At 51.3% G+C, this 17,602-nt stretch overlaps 1 protein-coding gene across 1 annotated transcript in view; it reads left to right on the top strand.

Moving 5' to 3' along the window:
* Positions 1-2,494: 2,494 nt before the first annotated feature.
* ATP11C (ATPase phospholipid transporting 11C) overlaps positions 2,495-17,602 on the top strand; it is a 58,514-nt gene continuing 43,406 nt past the window's right edge. The window contains exon 1 of the mRNA XM_035898546.1: positions 2,495-2,587. Within this exon, the coding sequence (XP_035754439.1) occupies positions 2,495-2,587 (93 nt within the window). The remainder of the gene's footprint in view (positions 2,588-17,602) is intronic.

Raw genomic sequence — 17,602 nt, 5'->3', positions numbered from 1 at the left:
TCGGCTGGGCGGTTGCCGGGGGGCTGCCCGCCGCTTTTCCACCCGCTCCGTGTCCCCAAATCCGCTAAAAACCCTCCCAGTGCCACATAAGCTACACAGAGATTTCACCGTGGCCTCATTGCTTGGCCTGAACTCTTAAATTACTCATTCTTTCCTCTTCCACAGCAAATGTGGTAAAACCAGGGGTTTAACATCATTTCGGGAGCTTCTGTTTATTCAGCAGCGTCATGCCGCTTTTCCACCCGCTCCGTGTCCCCAAATCCGCTAAAAACCCTCCCAGTGCCACATAAGCTACACAGAGATTTCACCGTGGCCTCATTGCTTGGCCTGAACTCTTAAATTACTCATTCTTTCCTCTTCCACAGCAAATGTGGTAAAACCAGGGGTTTAACATCATTTCGGGAGCTTCTGTTTATTCAGCAGCGTCATTTATTGCGCAGTGCGTAGTTAACAAAGTTCCATGAGTTTAAGCAGCGGGCAGATGTTACGGGCGCAGCGTACGCGCCCGCGGAGTTTGGGAGCCCCTTCCCGAGGTGCGCTGCAGCTCTCGGCACCCACTTGTCCGCCTGAATTCCGGGTGCTGCCTGCGACCGGAGCCCCTGGGAGTCACGTTTTCATATTCACTTTTGGTTTTGTTTGTGCTGGATTTCCAGGCTTTCAGCGTGAGGGACTCTAATCTCCTTTAGTCCGGAGGTAGATCTGCAGCAGTTCTGGGGGAGGAAAAAAAAAAAGGTTAATTTTCCTGTCTGTGTGTTTGTAGGTTGGATTGCTGTTGAGGACGTTGGGTTAGCCTTGCGGAGAACACACCTACTGCAACTATTGTTGTGCAGCCCCAGGGACAAACCTATCGGATCTAATCTCCACGCCCCTTGTTTCTGAGGTTGATTTTTAGCTCTGCCTGGTGCTACCTGCTTCCTACTCCCCCCTTGCAGGAGGCTTTTTCTAAGGTGTATCGGGAGGCTCTTGGGGTATGAAGTGCATCTTCTGGAGCCACCAAGTTTGGCTAAAAGCATTTTTAGGTGGCTGCCTCCCATGAGCAGGTCTTGGTGGCTGTGGGATCCCACGGGGGTGCCTGGGTGGGCTCCAGCTCTGGCATCCTCCCCGTGCACGAAGCACAACCCCCAGGCTGCCCGCTGGTCCCACACCGGCTCTGTGCCACCTCTCACAGTCCCTCGCCGTGGGCAGGGGACGTGCACCACTGCTGGGGCGTGATGTCCACCGGAGTGGAGAAGAAACTGTACCTGAACTCTTGAGCCTGGGTATTTCTAACGGCTTTGTTCAGGGCTGAACTGTTGCAGCACGTGTTCGGAGGGTTAGAGGTAGTTTTCTGGTTAGAGGGACAGCTCTGCTTGGGGTCTCCGGAGCGCGCCAGGGTGACTGTGGTGTGGCTGAGGGTTGTTGGATGCTTTTTCCATCTACTGGCTTTGCAAGCGGTGTTTGGGCAGCAGCGAGCTGTGTTTGTTATCAGGCCGGTGCAGGTCCTGGTGCAGGCATGGGTCCCCCCAGCCCTGGCAGATAACCGCTCCTGCCGCTCGCTGTGCTGCTGTGGCTGTGCCCTGTCCCCAGCCCTGCAGGTCTCCCAGGAGGTGGCTGGGTTTGGGCTGGTCCCCCCCCCCTCCTGCTCTGTGGGAGGAGAGGACAGCCCATGGCGACCTCCACAGACGTGTCCCCAGGGTGCTGTCTTGCCCTCAGGTGGCATGGGGCTTCAGGTGATGCTGTTCTTCTGGCAGTGGCATTGCAGAAAATTCACTGCAGTTAAAGCTGCAGATTATCTGACACGTAAGATCCCATAGGGCTACTCGGGCAAATGTTGTCACCTCTCCGCTGCGTGGTCTCTGCCAGAAGCTCGTAAATACCAATGGATATTAAAAATCCTGTTTTCAGATGTATTTCACTGCTTAGGCGCAATGAATGTGCCTTGCCACATCAACACGACTGTTAAGTGGCTCCATTTCTCCCTCCCATAAACTTTTTTTATCCTGGATGGGGTATGAAATGGGATGGTAAAAAGAGCAAGAGGGGCAGAGTATATGTGGGTCTGCTTTGCTACCCCAGGGTACAGACTGATGCTCTCTGCAGAAGCAAATTGGGCAGAAACAAATTGCATTCTGAACTTCAATTTACACCGCTGAAATCATCCCTGCCGAAAGGGGAGTCGGGCCGGGATCACTGCGGGGAGGCAGGATTGAATTGCCACGGTTAATCCACTTTCAGGAGACGCTGTCAACTTGAAATATAACTTTAATTCTCTTTTGGAGATGGATTCTGGCATTGGAGTCTTATTTTGAGTCTCATGCTGCTTGTACGGCTGTCGTTGGGAAGGGTGTGGGAGTAGAGGGGGGCTGGTGACCAGGGGAGGGTTTGGGTCCATATCCTCGCCCGCTTCCAGACTCACTTGGCAGATGCCCGGGAGTTGGAATTGCTGGTCCCTGTGTCGTGTATCAAAGACAACGAGCTTTTTTCCTTAATTACTTTTCCTGGATTCTTCTGCAGCATGTGGACAGCCATACCTCCGGGCCACAGCTACGCACCACAGCTCTGCCGGTGCCGCGGGGCCGCTGCCAGTTCCGCCTGTTGTAAGAACTTGGTCCAAAATCCAGAAAGAAAAGCTACCAATGCCCCCATTGCTTTCAGCTCATTTCCCCCCCCCATTTGCTTTTCTTTAAGGCCAGTCTGGAAGCGAGCCTCTGGAGCTGTCACCCTGCTCACAGCACCCCGGGGTGCTTGCCCTCTGGTGCTGGCTGAGCCCATGGGCCAGTGCTCGCCCATCGCAGCGTTGTCGCCTGGGTCTCCTCCCTCTGTGGTTAGTGCAGGTCCTCACCCTGGTATTTTCCTATTCTTGTGTGAAATCCAGGGTAAGAACAAACAGTCCCTAATCGGGAGTAGAATTCTTTGCTTCACGTGTTTGCGCGGTGTCTAACAACAGGACCTTACTTGTGTTATTCCCTTTTAATTAAATACCTTGGGGCCTGATCCTCTTTGCAGCCCGTGCCCTGGTAAATCCCTGGTGTTTAGCAAGTGCTGGGCTGGTCCTGAGCTGCTGGCTCTTGAGAACACTTGCTTGACGCTGGGGGAAAGAAGATGCCTCTTGGGCGCGGGTGCAGGGCTTCTCCCTGGGTCCTGACTCGGTGCCTTTGCCTTGCTCTAGGCTGGTAAGGGTGGTCCCTTACTGGTCTTCTCCTGGGGTCTCTGCTCTGTGGCTGCCAGCACTGGGGGAACCCCCAGGTTGGTTGTGGGGCTGCATGGGGTCTCCTGCTGTCTGCCACCCTTCTATCCCCAGGACTTGTCAGCTCCCCTGGGTGTACCTTGGTGTCCCTGCTGGCACGCCTGGGGCTTGCCCACTTCACAGCAGAGGGACGGTAAGGAAAGCAAAGGGGTTTGCTTTGCGCTGCCTTTGTAACCGACCGCTGCTCTTAATTTGCATGCTTGGTGCTGCTCTCGTGTGGAGCTTTTCCATCTGGGGCTCATTTTATCTAATTAAAAAAAAAATTGCTTGCAAACCACCACAAGTCAGGGTTGCAGGGGATGGGCTTTCAGGATGGGCTTTAGTGTCACCGGTGGCTTGTCACCCCCACGGGGGCTGCCCTGGCCAGGCACCCTGGGCACTGCCGTGCCTCTTGCTTTGCATCCCCCGGCTGCACCCACGGGGCCACTGGTGTTCTGCAGACAGCAGGGAGGGGGTTCCCCCACTAAAATGCTTGCGAGTGTCAAACTTCCTTTCCAAATCCTTACCCTTCCTGATGCGGTGGGGGCATGGATCCTGTCCCTGTAGGTGGGGGCTGCTACGTGCATGAGCGGTGCCTGGTGTGAGATTCAGGGCTCCATTTGGGCTCTCCTGTAGCTTTGCAAAGCCCCTTTGGATTTTTTGAAGGTCTTTTTACCTTGAGTGCCCCCCAACCCCACATACCTTAGGGGGCAAGGCTGGTGCTGCTGAGGAGAAGGGGCTGGGCTGGGATGCTCAGAGCCATCAGTGGGGCCAGAGCATGTCAGTTTGTCCCCTCGTGTCCCCAGAGCCCTGCCTCCTCCCTTTGGGAAGGACCAGAGGTGGGAGAAAGGCCTTGGAGAACATGTGTGTTGACTTGAGGCATGTGCTGGAGGTTGGGGAGATGATTTGAGGTTGGGGGGGTGATTTGAGCCTGGGAGGGAGCTGGGCAGGTGGTGATGCTGAGCCCTGTGGGGCAGGTCCTACCTGCAGGAAAATATCCCCGTTGAGATGGATTCAAATGGCAGAAAATGGGAAATGGCCTAAAGTTGCTTTTTTAGAAGGGAAATAAATTCCCCGTGCCTGCGGTTGGCAATGAGAGTTGGTGGGGAGAACCCCTGGGGCGCACAGGGACTGACCACCGCTGGCTGCTGCCCGCCCAGACCCTGCCTGGCTCGGGGGGGTGCTGGAGTACCCACAGTGGGAGATGTCTGAGTCTGGGGTGGAGGATGCTGATTTACACTCCCATCTTTAGTTTTTGCAGCAAATGTGTAATAAAGTCTATTTTGAGACACAGAGCACATCTGCGACTTTCTTTCACGCTTGCTTTTTCTTTTTTTTTTTTTTTTAGAGAGCGTGAACCAAACATTACAGGGGGAGATTGCAGTTCCTATTCTAATAAGAAAGAAGAGCATAGGTAGGAGGAGGAAGCCTTGAATTGCTTTTTTTTTTTCCCCCCCTAATCCAGCCATGCTAACACCTTGAGAGTGCAATTACGTGTTGAATACGTTGGGACCCAACTGCCAACTTCCACAAGAAGCGTTTTGCTTTCATTAATACGACAAAAAACCCCAAGGAGCAAAGGTTGGGGCTGGGGGTGTCTCTGTGGCACTGGGTGGGCAATTCTGCTTGGAGGAATGACGTGCTTCAAAAGAGCGTGGATTTTAGTGAGGCAGCTTTAATTCTTTCATGAAAGCTGCTGGGATTTATTTTGTAGCGTGTATTTAACGTGAGAGGGCATTTCATGTGCTGAGGGCCGGTTCCCCTCCAGCAGCCGCAGGGCAGCCTGTGCTTGACCACAGAGAAGACAGCGAAGGCTCAAATTGGGAACCTGGAGCAGCAAAAGGTGCTTCCCCGGGGGCTGAAATCCCTTTTTGTTGCCCCTACCCTGGAAAACAGGGACACACGAGTCTCTCAAATTCCCTGGAAAATGGGGACGCAGGAGTTTCTCAAATTCCTGTAACCATTCCCTTTAACATTGCAAAGCAGTCTCCAAACCGTAGCCTTATTCCCAGAAATAGCTCAACCATTTGGCTAAAACTAAATAAAAATTAAACAAAAACAAAAAAAAAAAAGCCAGCCTCAGACAAGCAGCTGCATGGAAATGTTCATGGGTGCTGTTAAAGTTTTGTAGGGGATAGAAATGGCTGTGAGGAGGGGCTGGGAAGTACCAGTCAGATGTTAATGATAAATGGTGCTGCCAGTTAAACCCGCGGTGTGCAGAAACTTCTCCGTGGAGAACACGTGTCTCGAGGCTGTATTTTATTCCGCACTTGAAACCGTTTTTTTGTCTCCAGTTGCTATTTTGCTAAGAATAATAATGATTGTCTGGGCTGTGTGGGGAAGGTTCAGAGCTGAACTGACGGAGTTGCAGCTGAAGGCATGGCAATTTGCTTTTAACAATAAAAATTGTAAAAGCAAACAGGCCATCTATTAATAGCAGGCTTTTCAGCCTTGCCTTTTAATTCCATCCTGTTGCCTTTGGTTTATGCACTTCCTCTCTGACTAAAACTGTTTTCTGGCTGTAACCTCTCTAGCGGAGGGATTATTTTTTTTTTTTTTGAAATGGTAGTTGAAAGCAAAGCTGGTAGAGAGCATTACCGGAGTCTCTCAGCCAGGAGAAACCTTCACACCAACCGGAGCTGTTCTGCCAGTGACCGGGTTTTTAGCAATGCAGGTTAGGTCCCTGTGAGCATCCTCCTCCCATGGTACCCGCGCTCGAATCTCAACCTGCAGTGGTGTGCAACAGAAAAACAGCCTTTGGCTGCTAATTCCTCGGGGCATGGGGCTCTGTGTCCCCTTGGGGGACTTTCAGCTGCTGTCTTTGCTGCAAAAATGCCGGGGTGGCCAAGCGGGGGGACATCCCTCGTGACACCCACGGCCCAGGGCTGCCCACCGGAGGAGCTGGCATCGCAGCAGCCGGTGTAAGGGAGTCACCGAGCTGTTCACCCCGGCTGGGGTGTCTGGGAAATGTGAATTTTCCAAGAAACTTGGGCATGGGTGACCGCGTGTGCTATTATCCCATTTGCCTTTTCCTGAAAATGTTTGCTCGGGGGATTTTTCAAGGGGGTTTCCTGTATTTAGTTGTGTGTAGGAAGTGGGTGCTGAGGCTGGAGGGCAGTGCGGAGGTTTTACTGCGTGGCCTGTTGCTTTGGTGGCCTTCTGCCCAAAAGCGTCCCCCAGGTTCCCCACCGAGCCCTGCTGGGGGGAGCGGGCTGCAGCTCTTGCCCTGTATCGGGACAGGCTGTCCTGGTGTGATCTTAAAAAAAAATACCTTACCTGCAGGTTTAGACTGACATCTGCTCCTTGTTGGTCATCTCAGAAGTATTTATGTGCTTGCTGAGATCTGTTCTTGGGAAGGATGGGCTGGGTTTTGCTGAGCAGGTTCTGCCAGTGCTCTGCACAGGGTGGTGTGGACTTTACCTGCCCGTGCTCTCCCCAGCTGGCAGATCCGTGTCCAGACCCAGGCTGTGGGCTCTGGGGGCGATGGACACCAATGCACGGGGGCCAGGAGAACCCCGCTGCTCATCTGCAGCCTCTGCCCCCGGCTCCCTCATCTCTTGCAAGTAGACAGGATCTTTATTTTTTTCCCTAATTGCTGAGCACTATGGAGGTTCCATGTGTTTTTCAGTATTCTCCCTTCTTCGCCCAGAGATTTGCAGCTTTCTCTAACTTGTGGGGTGCTGGGCTGCGGGCAGGGCTGATCCCCGGCAGCTCGGGGTGCCGGGCTGTGGCAGTTTGCTGCCTGCTGGTGAACTGCTGCTCGCGTTGCTGATGGTTGTAGGCCATTGCTATTTTTTTTTCATTATTATGTATTATATATAAATATATCTATTTAATTAATTATATCTCTCTCTCGTAGTGTTGCTCTCCTGCACCCTTTCGCCAGGCTGGCTCTGCCACCACAAGGCAGCCCCAGCTGCTTTTGGCGTAACCGTCGCACCGCAGTTTGCCGAATTGCTTTGAATTATCCAGCATCCGAGCAGCGAGTCGTTCGCTGGTGTTTGCCTGGATCGGTTAACGTTTGATTTGGGTGGTTGGTATTTTGCCTTTTCGTAATAAACTTGCCTCCAAGACTTGTGCGTGGAGCTTTTAGGTGGATTCCATCGTAGGAGAGCGATGCGGGCGTTGCCTGTAGGCCGCAGGGGATGGGCAGTAAGTGACAGGCCATTTTAAAGCTCAGTTTACTAACTTGTAACCTGGGGAAATGGTGAAACTTGCCCATTTTAAAAGGTCTCCTCTGGCCCCAGCCCTCGCCCGGCTCCTGGTTGGCAGCAGCACGGCTGCTGGGTCAGGAAAAGCCTGTTCTGCCCAGTGCCTGCGGTGACTTCAAAATATATATATATATGCATTAAATATACATGTGTGCAGTATATATGCATTAAATATGCATATATGCAATATATAGAGATGCATTAAATATATACACTTATTTTTGCTTATGGGCTCTTTCTCAGGCTTAGCCACAATTCAGGGAGCCGCCAACTGGTGGTTGGCACAAGGCACCGCTTCGGTGGCTGTAAAGTGCATTTGGCTATCGAGCTGGGTGCCCGCAGGTCCGGCAGGGGGGAGAGGAGCCGTTGATGGGCTAGCAGGGGGCTCGCTGGTGGAAGGGAACAGGTCCTGGCTTGTGCTTTCCCTCCCCTCCATCGTTTTTCATGCTCTCGTAGAGATGCTCGCTGCCATGGATGCTGCTCAGAACCCATACTCTGTAAAAATCTTTTTTTTAGTCCATCTCTCTCCTGGGCACCTGTTGCACTTTGCTGACTCCAGTCATTTTTTTCCCAAAACTTCAGTCATTTGGTTTGAGGTAGAATTCCAGCCAATTTAGTCTAAAAGCATGTTCGCTCTTGACATCCAGCTGTAATTGATAGCGTCTGTAGTTCAGGGACATTTGTCCTGTTCTCCTTAATGAAAGCTTAATGCACTTATTTTTGATCCGGCTGTTTGTGACGGGCTTTGTTTTCCTCCTGCAGCAGAAAGGAGGGGCAAGCACCTGCGAGGCTGTCATAGCCAGGTATTTTGGGAGCAAATCAGGCTCGTTGGTTTTGTTCACCACTCGAACAAGGTTCCTGTTAGCCTGTTCCGTGGCCGTGGGTGAGCAGTGCTTTGCTGCCCGCTTTTTGCTCTGTGATTTCAGCTGAACTTTGCAGGAGCTATAGGTGAAAGCGCCCTTGGCCTGGCCTTCGCCTTGCTTTCGCAGGGTGGTATGCGGAGCCCTCGGTAACTGGTAGCCGTGTGTCGTGCAAGGGTCAGCAGCAGTCTTTATGTCCGGCCTATCTTAAACTACGCTGTATATCTTAATAAGATTTTGTAAGACTATTAAAGTGGAAAATCGAGGCAACGCTCAGGTGGTAGATGGAATTTGTTTGCAATATTGTGGTGAATGCACTGATTTGCAAAACAGAAGGATCCTATTTTTCTTGTACAGGATCTAGAAAAGCCGAGTAAGGTGTGCAATGGGCGGGACTTGACAATTTGAAGCATTTCTTTGGCATTGCAATCCAAGATCTTTTCAGCGCTAATAAAAATTAAGAACCACTAGGCTGCAGTGACACTGTGCTCCATCGTCCGAGTCTCAATTGGCTTAAGCGGGGAAAAAAATAATAAATCTCACTGCTGGGAAATTAAATGTACGGGGGGGAGGGGGGGGAAATCCACTTTGTGAGCAGCCCTGCCATCTTTTATTATGATTTCTGTGTAATTCCTCCCCAGCATTCGCACAAAGCCAAGCATTCGCTGCCTGCTAAGACCAGGGGTGATGTGAGGTCCTGAGCGTGGCTGGGGGGCCCGGGCTGTGCTGGGGGGACACCCGCTCGGCAGCAGCCCTGCTCTTACAGGAGCTGCAAAGCCAGGCTTAAAATGCAACACTGATTTTTTTTTATTTTTTGGCTCTCAGGGTTGTGTTTTGCGTGCTGGTTCTGTTCACTCTGAGTTGTGGAAGGTGGTTTTTTGGTTTTGGTTTTTTGTTTGGTTTGTTTTGTTTTTTTTTTTTTGCTGTTCCCCCCCACCCCCTGCTACTTCTTTCCAGCTCACCTTTTCTTACAAATGTTTGCTCAGGGAGGGAACGCAGTAAAATTAGCTGCGATGCCCAGAGGGCTGTCATCCGTTTATCGGCCAGACCAGGACTGTGGAGTATATAGTTTCCGTGAGGCGGTTCCCTCCAGTGCAGTTGAATGGATGGAAGTGGGACTTTCCACTTGACAAGTACCGTTCCGGTAAATGCAGGGTGGGGAGAGAGATGTGCAGGGAGAGAAAAAAACCTTGGGCAAAGGTGCTTGTCTGGATAATTGTGAGAGCAGGAACGCCCTTATCCCAGTGCCCATCCAGGGAAGGTGGTGGGATGGGATGGCCCTGAGTCATCTCCCGGGATGCTGCCCTGTTCTCCTGCACAGGATGGGCTTGCATCCTGCTGGAATGGACCACACCGACACCCCTCGTGCACTGAGCCCGGCATCCCGGGACCGCCTCAGACCTCATCTCCAGGTTCCTGTGGATAAATGGATTTCCCTCCCACTGCAAGACTCGGCTGCTGTGCCTCCGGCTTTGCTCAGCACGGGTGCTTGGTCAGCCCCGGGCAGTGCGTGCTTTGCGGCAGCGACTTTACCCAGCCTGGCGGGAACGCGAGCCAAAAGGATTTCCTGAAGATAAACAATTCTGGGCCACATTTTGAGGGTTTCTCTCCTGACTGGGTGGATTGCACTGATCCAGTATCCTAGTGTGACTGCCTGCAGCCCCGAGGATAAATCTGTTGGTCACTGTAGTATCCGGAGAAGAAATAATGGGGCTTGGGGCACATGGAGCTGATTTTGGCTGTGGCGCGAGGGGTGAAGTAGGTGATTTCTTCCTCTTTTCCGCCTTTTATCTCCTGCTACTTCTATGGAAACATTTCTCTGCAGTGCAGCAAGGGGAGGATTAGAAAACCACAGCTTTTACCGTTTTGGAGCGGAAAAACTTAAATCTGAACCAGCGTGAGCAAAGCAGCATGGTGGGGCTGGGACCTTGGACCCCAGGTTCCCGTTACAGGGGCTGTGGGCATCCCGTGATGCCTGGACCTGCCCTCCTGGTGGGAACTACGGCAGCCTCCCGGGGGAAGGCTTGACATGGGGGGATGCGGGCTGGGCAGGCCTGGGTACCAGCCCTTGCTCCTGGGTCGCTGGTGATGTACAGCCTGGCGGGGGGGGTCTGTGGCCTCTGCCACCGGCGGGCGGGCAGCGGGGTGGGCTCGCTTCCCGGGAGGAAACTGCTCTGGGAAATGGGCTCCTTGCCGGCAGCCTGGCTCTGAAATGCTGGGAAAACTTAGAAAGGGGTAAAATGTCTTTAGGTGGCAGATGTCAGAGTAATGTCTGGTGGAGCTGGGAACCGGAACGTAGTATTTAGTGATTTTTTTTTTTTGTTTCTATAACTGAAGAGCTTGGGCTTTCTGAGGACCAGAAAGCAATGGGAAAACCAACAAATTATAGCTCTGCTGGCTGACGCAAGCACCGACAATTGCAAACTTGGAGGTTTTTTTTCTCAGTTTGCTGTTGCTTTAATTTTTGCCAGGGCAAATCACTGCTCCGAAGAGCTTGCTTGCTGCCCTGCTAAAATAGCTGCTGATGAGCAGACATATGTGCACAGCTTGAGCCACGGAAAGGAGGGAGGAAGAGGTTTGAAGATGGGAAGACCTCGTTGTGTTTGCTTTGTGACCTCTGCAAAACATTTGGGCTCTTATTCAAAGTCCTTTTTCTGTTCTCGAGTCTGAAGTGTTCCTACAAGCCTGAATTTGATATGCCGGCAGCATGCTGGTCGGACTTTTCTTTTGGACTGCCAAAAATAAAAATATGCTGCCTGCATTTCAAGATGAGTGATGGTTTCATAACCCTGGCTGCCAACAGGGCAGGGAAGAACAGTTGAGATCCAGAAAACTTCCAAAGGTCGGCAGTTGTGTTTGAACAGGAGCGACAGATTTTCTGCAAAACAGCGGTACTGAAGCAATGCTCTCCCGGTCGATACCTGCTGGCTTCGGTCTGGGTTTGGCTTTCTGCATCATATGTGAACCTGACTTTCCGCAAAGCGCTGCTGAACTGAGGCTGCGGTGAGGGAAGATGTGGTGTATTTGCTGGGAAGATGCAGCGCTGCGCGATTTGGGGCTAGACTGCCTTCAGATGGAAAAAGAAAAACACAACCACACAAACTGAACCAAACCCCACACCAAAAAAGCTCTTTTCAGCTGACATGCCTGTGTGTGGCATTCCCCCAGTCCAGGAGAGGGCTGGGCCCTGCTGTAAATTTATTATCTGGAAAAAAAACCCTTGTATTTCCTCTCTCCACCCTTCTTAAATCTTTCAAGTAGCCCTTTCCTCTGTTCTCCCCGCCCTGCTGTGTGTCTCTGCTTTTATCGGTGGCATTATTGGCTGAGTCAGCTTTTCCAGGAAACTCAGCCTGGTTGGGCTCTGCTGTTCTCCAGCCCATTGTCCTTGGTGAAGGTGACCTTTCTGCACCCATACGGTGAGGCAGCGTGTCCTTGGGACGAAAGGGACATGGGAACGGGCTCTGGCGGGGCCCCTCGTGTTGCTGGATGCATCTCGACTTGCATTAAGGATGGCACGATCTGGGCCGATGATGCTCTGCTGGAGTTTTGTCACCCCCCGTGGGCACCAGGGATGAGGTCTGGGCGTTGAGCCCTGTTGTGTGTTGACCGTGGTTTGGAAAAAAAAAGTATTGGTCCTTTTCCCGTGGCTCCTCTTTTGCTGTTGCTTGTTGTTCTGCTCAATCTGGGGGCTTGCATAGTTGCCCCCTGCTGCCCCCCTCACCTCGGCTGGAGCCAGCTTGCCCCTGTTGGTCTCTCCTTGGTGATACTGTTCTCTTTCTGCTTGAAATATTAGTAGGAGCTTCAGCCTCAACAGAGGAGAAATGATACTGGTTTAAATTTCAACCTTTTGTTTTCCCAAGCCTTCCCGCTTCCACTTAGGGATGAGCAACGCAAGCCCTCTTGGGTGGGAAATGAGCTCGGAGCTGCGCTCACCTTCAGCCCTTTCTCTTGGACCTATGGACTCTTAATATTTTAAATGCAATGATGTTGTTTTTTCTCCCCGAGGACTGTGCATGTTATCGACCCTTTCCCGCAGGCGTAGGAGAGAGCAGTGGAGTTGATCCCAATCGATGGGGTTCTCTAAATCAGAGCTGCCTAAAAATGTGGTCGGTGTGGGTAAGCATAGTCTGAGCTGCTAAATTATGAAGGGTTTTCTGAAAGCATCGCTTGTGCTTGCATAGAAATGATTAAGGACGGAGAGTAATAGAAAAATTGGCAAGAAAAATTTCAATTAAAAATATATCGGTTGGGCAATGAGGTTGGTGTGCTGAGCGACTTTCCGTGGCTGCCGAATGGTTTAGGGAGGCTATGGTAAATTTATGGAGGCTTTTTGAAATTGCGGATGTGTTTTTCTTGGTTCTTCTGGGGCTAAATGAAATGGGAGCTAGAACAGACTGTTTTGGGAGACGGTGTTATTTTTGCTGGCTTTTTTTGTAAATCAGGTCGTCATCTACTACTTTTATGATAAATGGAACAATATGGGAGTGATTAGACTTTAAACTATTCATGAGATCTAAGCCAAATAATGTGATTTAATCTTTCTTCTGCATATATTTAATATAAGCTGTGATTTCACTCAAATGTTTGAGCTTTGTACTTGTACCATATAATTATCTCCGGTTTTAGCAGATGACTTTTTTTTTTTAAATGCTTGTGGTTTTTAGTAGAGCTTTTTTTCTATGAGTTATTTGTGTTTACGTTGTGGCCTGAAGATATCTTCAGCAAACATGAAAGGAGTTTCTTTTGGTTAGTTAGTTCTGGTTTAGGTGCTTTCTGAAACTGCAGTAAATCAGATGGTGGGGTCTTTCTTTTTTTCTGCCACTTTTTTTTCTGGAAACAGGGCCAGCAGGTAGCACAGACACTTGTTTTCCATATGGGGGATATAATTAAATGCTGTGTTTTGAAGCTGCCCTAGAAATAGCCTCTTAAAGCGGCTCCTTGTCAACAGCGGCTGCAGAGCACAGGTTCACCTCTCCTCTTGAACTCGGTCTAACTCCATTAATTTTTATCCAGGCTTGCTAATTTTTATCCAGGCTTGCTAATTTTTATCCAGGCTTGCTAAATTTTATCAAGTGCTGGCTGGGTCCTGTACATGGTGCTGTGGGATTCCCAGGAATTCGGGAGGGTGGGTGAAGAGGAGCCTTTCTGGGAGGCAGTTGGGGGCAGGACATCTTCGTGGGAGAAGGGCACGGATGGAGAGGGGAAGGGACACGAACAGAGGCTTCTCCCAAATCAAGTGAAGAATTTGGGGAGTGCTGTGGGCTGCAAACGTAATTCTGCGCTCTCTACATAGCGCTCCAACAGCTTCAAGTCATAAATGATACTGGGTCATTAGTTGCATCCCTGGACTTTTTTAGCCCTGGTCTGATGCCTTCAAATAGTGCCTGTTCCTAACTCCTCAAAGACAGGTTTGTAGCAAAATGCCAAGCCCCAGCTGACCTTCTGAGGGCATATTGGTGTATGTAGATGGGCTTTTTAAACTTGGGCAGTGTAAGAAAATAGCCATTACCCCAATGCCTTCTTTTCAGAACTGCTGCTTCTTGCATTAAGTGGGCTTTATACAAAGTTGAAAGTCCAGGAGGGTTGGCTTACATCAAAATATTGAACAGGAATACGTTCCATGTCTGAATTTCTCCATGGCACGAGGAAGGCCATACCACAGCAGCAGTGCTTTGCCCTGCCGTGCGTGCCCGCGTCGGTTGCGACGACGTGGTTGTTTATTACTGCAGCCTGGGCGCCTGGTCCTGCCCGAGGTGGGAAATGAAGGCAGGCAGCAAGCTGCCAACTTGGAAAGATGTTGGCAGAAGAGCTTTGCTACCTTCATCTCTATCTCCTATGATTTGTGTTTGATTCTCTGGCTGTTGTCTTCCAGTTGACCTCCTCTAGGAGAAATCTGGTTTGGATGCTCTGCTGAGAGGTTGGCTCGTGGCTGGGCTTGGTTAGATGCTGGGGGAGAGGAGTGGGAGCCCTGACCCAACGCCTGAAACGTTGCAGGAGACCTGTGTCTTTGGGGCTGGTCTTCAAACGATGCAAACAGGATAGTGGCTCTTATCAAAAATTCCTCCTTCTCCCCCTCCTCTCCATCCACGGGGTGCGTGGTGTCCCCTGGGGTGCTGCTTTGTGTCTGCTAGCTGCTGGGAGCTCTACTGGGCTGCTGGGGCACGGTACGGCCGAGAGGGGACTGGGGTCACCTACCTCATCCCCATGCCCTCGTGGCTTGGTGGGAGGATGCGATGTGGCTGCCCACCGCCTGGTCCCGAGGCCGTGGGTGGTCTGGCACGGCTGATCCTTGTGGATAGCTCTGGTTCTCCCAGCACTCCTGCGAGCACCATGCCTCGGGCAGAGGGAGGTGATAAAGCGCATATGGGGAGGGTGCAATTGTTTGTTTTCTTAAATAATCCTTTTGGTGTGCCTGGCTCTATAAACAGCAGAAATCCTGGCTTTTCCTTGTACCGGCTGGCTGCTGTGCCCTGTAGCATGGGCTTTATAAAACCCCACCAGGCAGCTGTTTGAATTGTAGCCAAGTAATATTTTCCTTTTTTTTTCCATCAGAATTAAAGTTTTTGATGAAAAGCGGTCGGGAAAAGTCGTCTAAATCCTTTCCCTGCTAATCTGCATATCTTATAATTTTCCCAAAAGCCTGGCAGTTACTCCCTAAATCTCCTCTTAAGTCTCCATTGAGAGCTGTTATTAAGATTTAGCAATCTATTAGCAACCCAGCAAGCCGTTTGAGGTGGGCTTGTCAAAATAAGAACTTTAATTGCTGACCCGAGCCAGCGCCACTCGCCGCGGGCATCGCCGTGGTGTGCGTTCCCTTTCTGGGAGGTGGAAAAAGTGGGGCGAGACGTGGCACGAAGCCTCCCAGCTGCTCGCGTGGCTGCGTGATGCTGTGGGACGGGCGGGGGAATGGGAAAAAACGCTGGGAGCGGTGGGAGTCTGGTTTGACGGGATGGCTCCCTGTGCTGCCGCCCCAGAGGGCTCTGATGCATGGTGGAAGGGTTTGCCATCATCTTTCTAGGAGATGCTTCAACTAAATCACTGAAGGGGAGTTGCAGGGTGAAAGCCCACCCCGGGGTTGGTGATGGTGACTTGGTGGGGCTGGGTCAGCCAACACGCCGCGCCTGGGACGTGGGGTCTCTTCTGCTCTGGGGCTTCCGTGCTAACTACAGGTACTCTGGCAGAGTAAATACCTGAGTGTATTTTTCCAGGAGTGTTTTAACCAGAGCTTTCTTGCTTCCATACCAACGCGTGTGTCTGGCAAACCCTCACCTCCGTTCCTTCCCACCGCTCTGCCAGCATCGCGGGCAGGGGAAGCTCTCGTTTCCTCTCCACACAGGAGGGATGCTCGCCAGGCACGCCCAGGGATGTGACAGGGACTTCAGCCTTGGGGACAAGTCTGCCTCTGCTTCCCGGCGCTGCCGTGGCATGGATGTATGGCTCTGCTTCCCGCTCCTGGAGTGCAGGTTGGGGAGACCTGCGGCTGCCACCTCCGTAATGCAGCAGATAGATCAGGGAACCTTTTTTGGGTCTAGTTTCTCATTCAGAAGATGTGCTGTTTGCCGCTGCCGGCGGGGGGGGTGGGGGTGGGGGGGGGGGGGGGCCCGCTGCTGCTGGCTCTGCATCCATGCGGTGCAGGGATGCAAGAAGTTTTCTTCTGCTGCTGTAAGTGGCTGCTGCTGGAGGCTTGAGGACAGACATAGTGAGAGTGGTCAGCACACGGAGCTGGGTTTAGGCATGGTGTAAAAACCACTTCTTAAATTAAAGATGCTGCAGACATGGGTGGGGTGCAGGGGGAAGGGAGAGCTGCTGCTTCCTGGGGGCAGATCCTGCTCCTGGTGCAGCAGGGTCCATTCAATTGCTGCTGCTCCAGGTACATGAATGAGATTGGCTTAGATTTTTACTTTTTAATTTTTTTTGTGCTTTCCCTAAGCAGCAGTTACTCCTGTACCAGGGCACCTTTTCTCTAGCTGGATTTTGCTTGCAGCTTGACAACTGGGATGCTGAGCCAGACCCAGGGAACACCAGGAGCATCTGCCTGTGGCAGGCTGAGCCCGTGCCGGACAGCTGACATGGGATAGGGCTTTGGCATTTTTGGCACCTGCCCCGGTGGGGCTTCAAAGCAAACAAGCTCTAAGGTTGAGGATTAATAAGACTAAGCAGAGTATGAACAGTATCCACTGGTGTTTTTGCAGCCCTGCTGCCTGTTAATGCCCTTGAACCATGAGTAGTGATAAATGTGTTCCCTGCTCAGGTTTTAAAATCCAAAACCTTAACTCTAAGAAAACCTTAGTCTGGCCTAAGACCACCCTTTCCCCCATCTCTTCTCAGTGGGCGTTTTAAATCCACTTCATAATTTTAAGTTCAACCTTGCAAAGCGCTTCCTGGTGCCAGCCAGGTCTCATCCCTTGGCTGCAAGCATCTGTGGCAGGGATGCTTTGTTATATGCAAGGTAGAACTTAGAACAAAAAGCTGATTTTTTTAAACTGTTGAACAGTTTTGTTTCTTTTGAAAATCGACTTTTCTGATCCATTGAGGACCTTGCATGTGCTGGGCAGCCTGCAGCTGGAAGCTGATGGAAATGGAGCCCGGGGTGTTGCTCTGTCCACCTGGGAGCCTCCTCGAGGGCTGCAGGGACCTGCGTTGCCTCCGCCTTGTCACGAGTTTGCAAGTGCTTTTCAGTGAAGTTATGGAAAGTTAGAAATTTGCTATTGAAGAGTCATGTTTAATTAGAACACCACTGGTACTTTCAGTATACTCAGGTACCTTGTTTACTGCGTGGTATTTTAACACGCTCCGCATTGGATTGCGAGGATCTGTCTTTAATTTGCTGGGTGCTGTGACCTCCCCCGGGAAGCCTGCAAGGGCCACGGTGGTGGCTGGGTGTCTGCTAGAGCCCCGTGTTGCTGGTTGCAGGTATCTCTCGTGGCCCCGTGCAAGGGATGTTCTCCTCCCGCAGAGCTGCTCTGCTTGAGTTTATTCTGCTGCGATTCCCCTCATCCTTCCCCGGCTGCTGTGGAGCAGAGGGGCTGTCGCCAAGACCCCGTGATACCAGGTTATCGCTCACTTGTCACATCTCATTCTGCTTTAAAAGAAACCCCTGGCAAGACAAGCTGGCATCCCCAGCAGCCTTGCACGTCTTTTTGAGGAGTTTGTGATGTGAAACTACCTGCTTCGTTATTTCTGTGTTTATCTGAGATTTTAAAATAGCAGAAGTACACCTTTTTTTAAGCTAAATCCCAAGTCTGTGTGCACCAGTGTGGTGGTGAGATGTTTCGGGTGGACTGGAGGGTTTGACAGGAGAGCAAGCGTAAAGAAGAGGGTGCAGT

Source organism: Egretta garzetta, unplaced genomic scaffold, assembly GCF_000687185.1.
Source record: "Egretta garzetta isolate BGI_Z169 unplaced genomic scaffold, ASM68718v1 scaffold220, whole genome shotgun sequence".
NCBI classification, from domain to species: domain Eukaryota; kingdom Metazoa; phylum Chordata; class Aves; order Pelecaniformes; family Ardeidae; genus Egretta; species Egretta garzetta.
The sequence above is the reverse complement of the archived record's forward strand: the minus strand, read 5'-3'. Positions and strand labels throughout refer to the sequence as shown.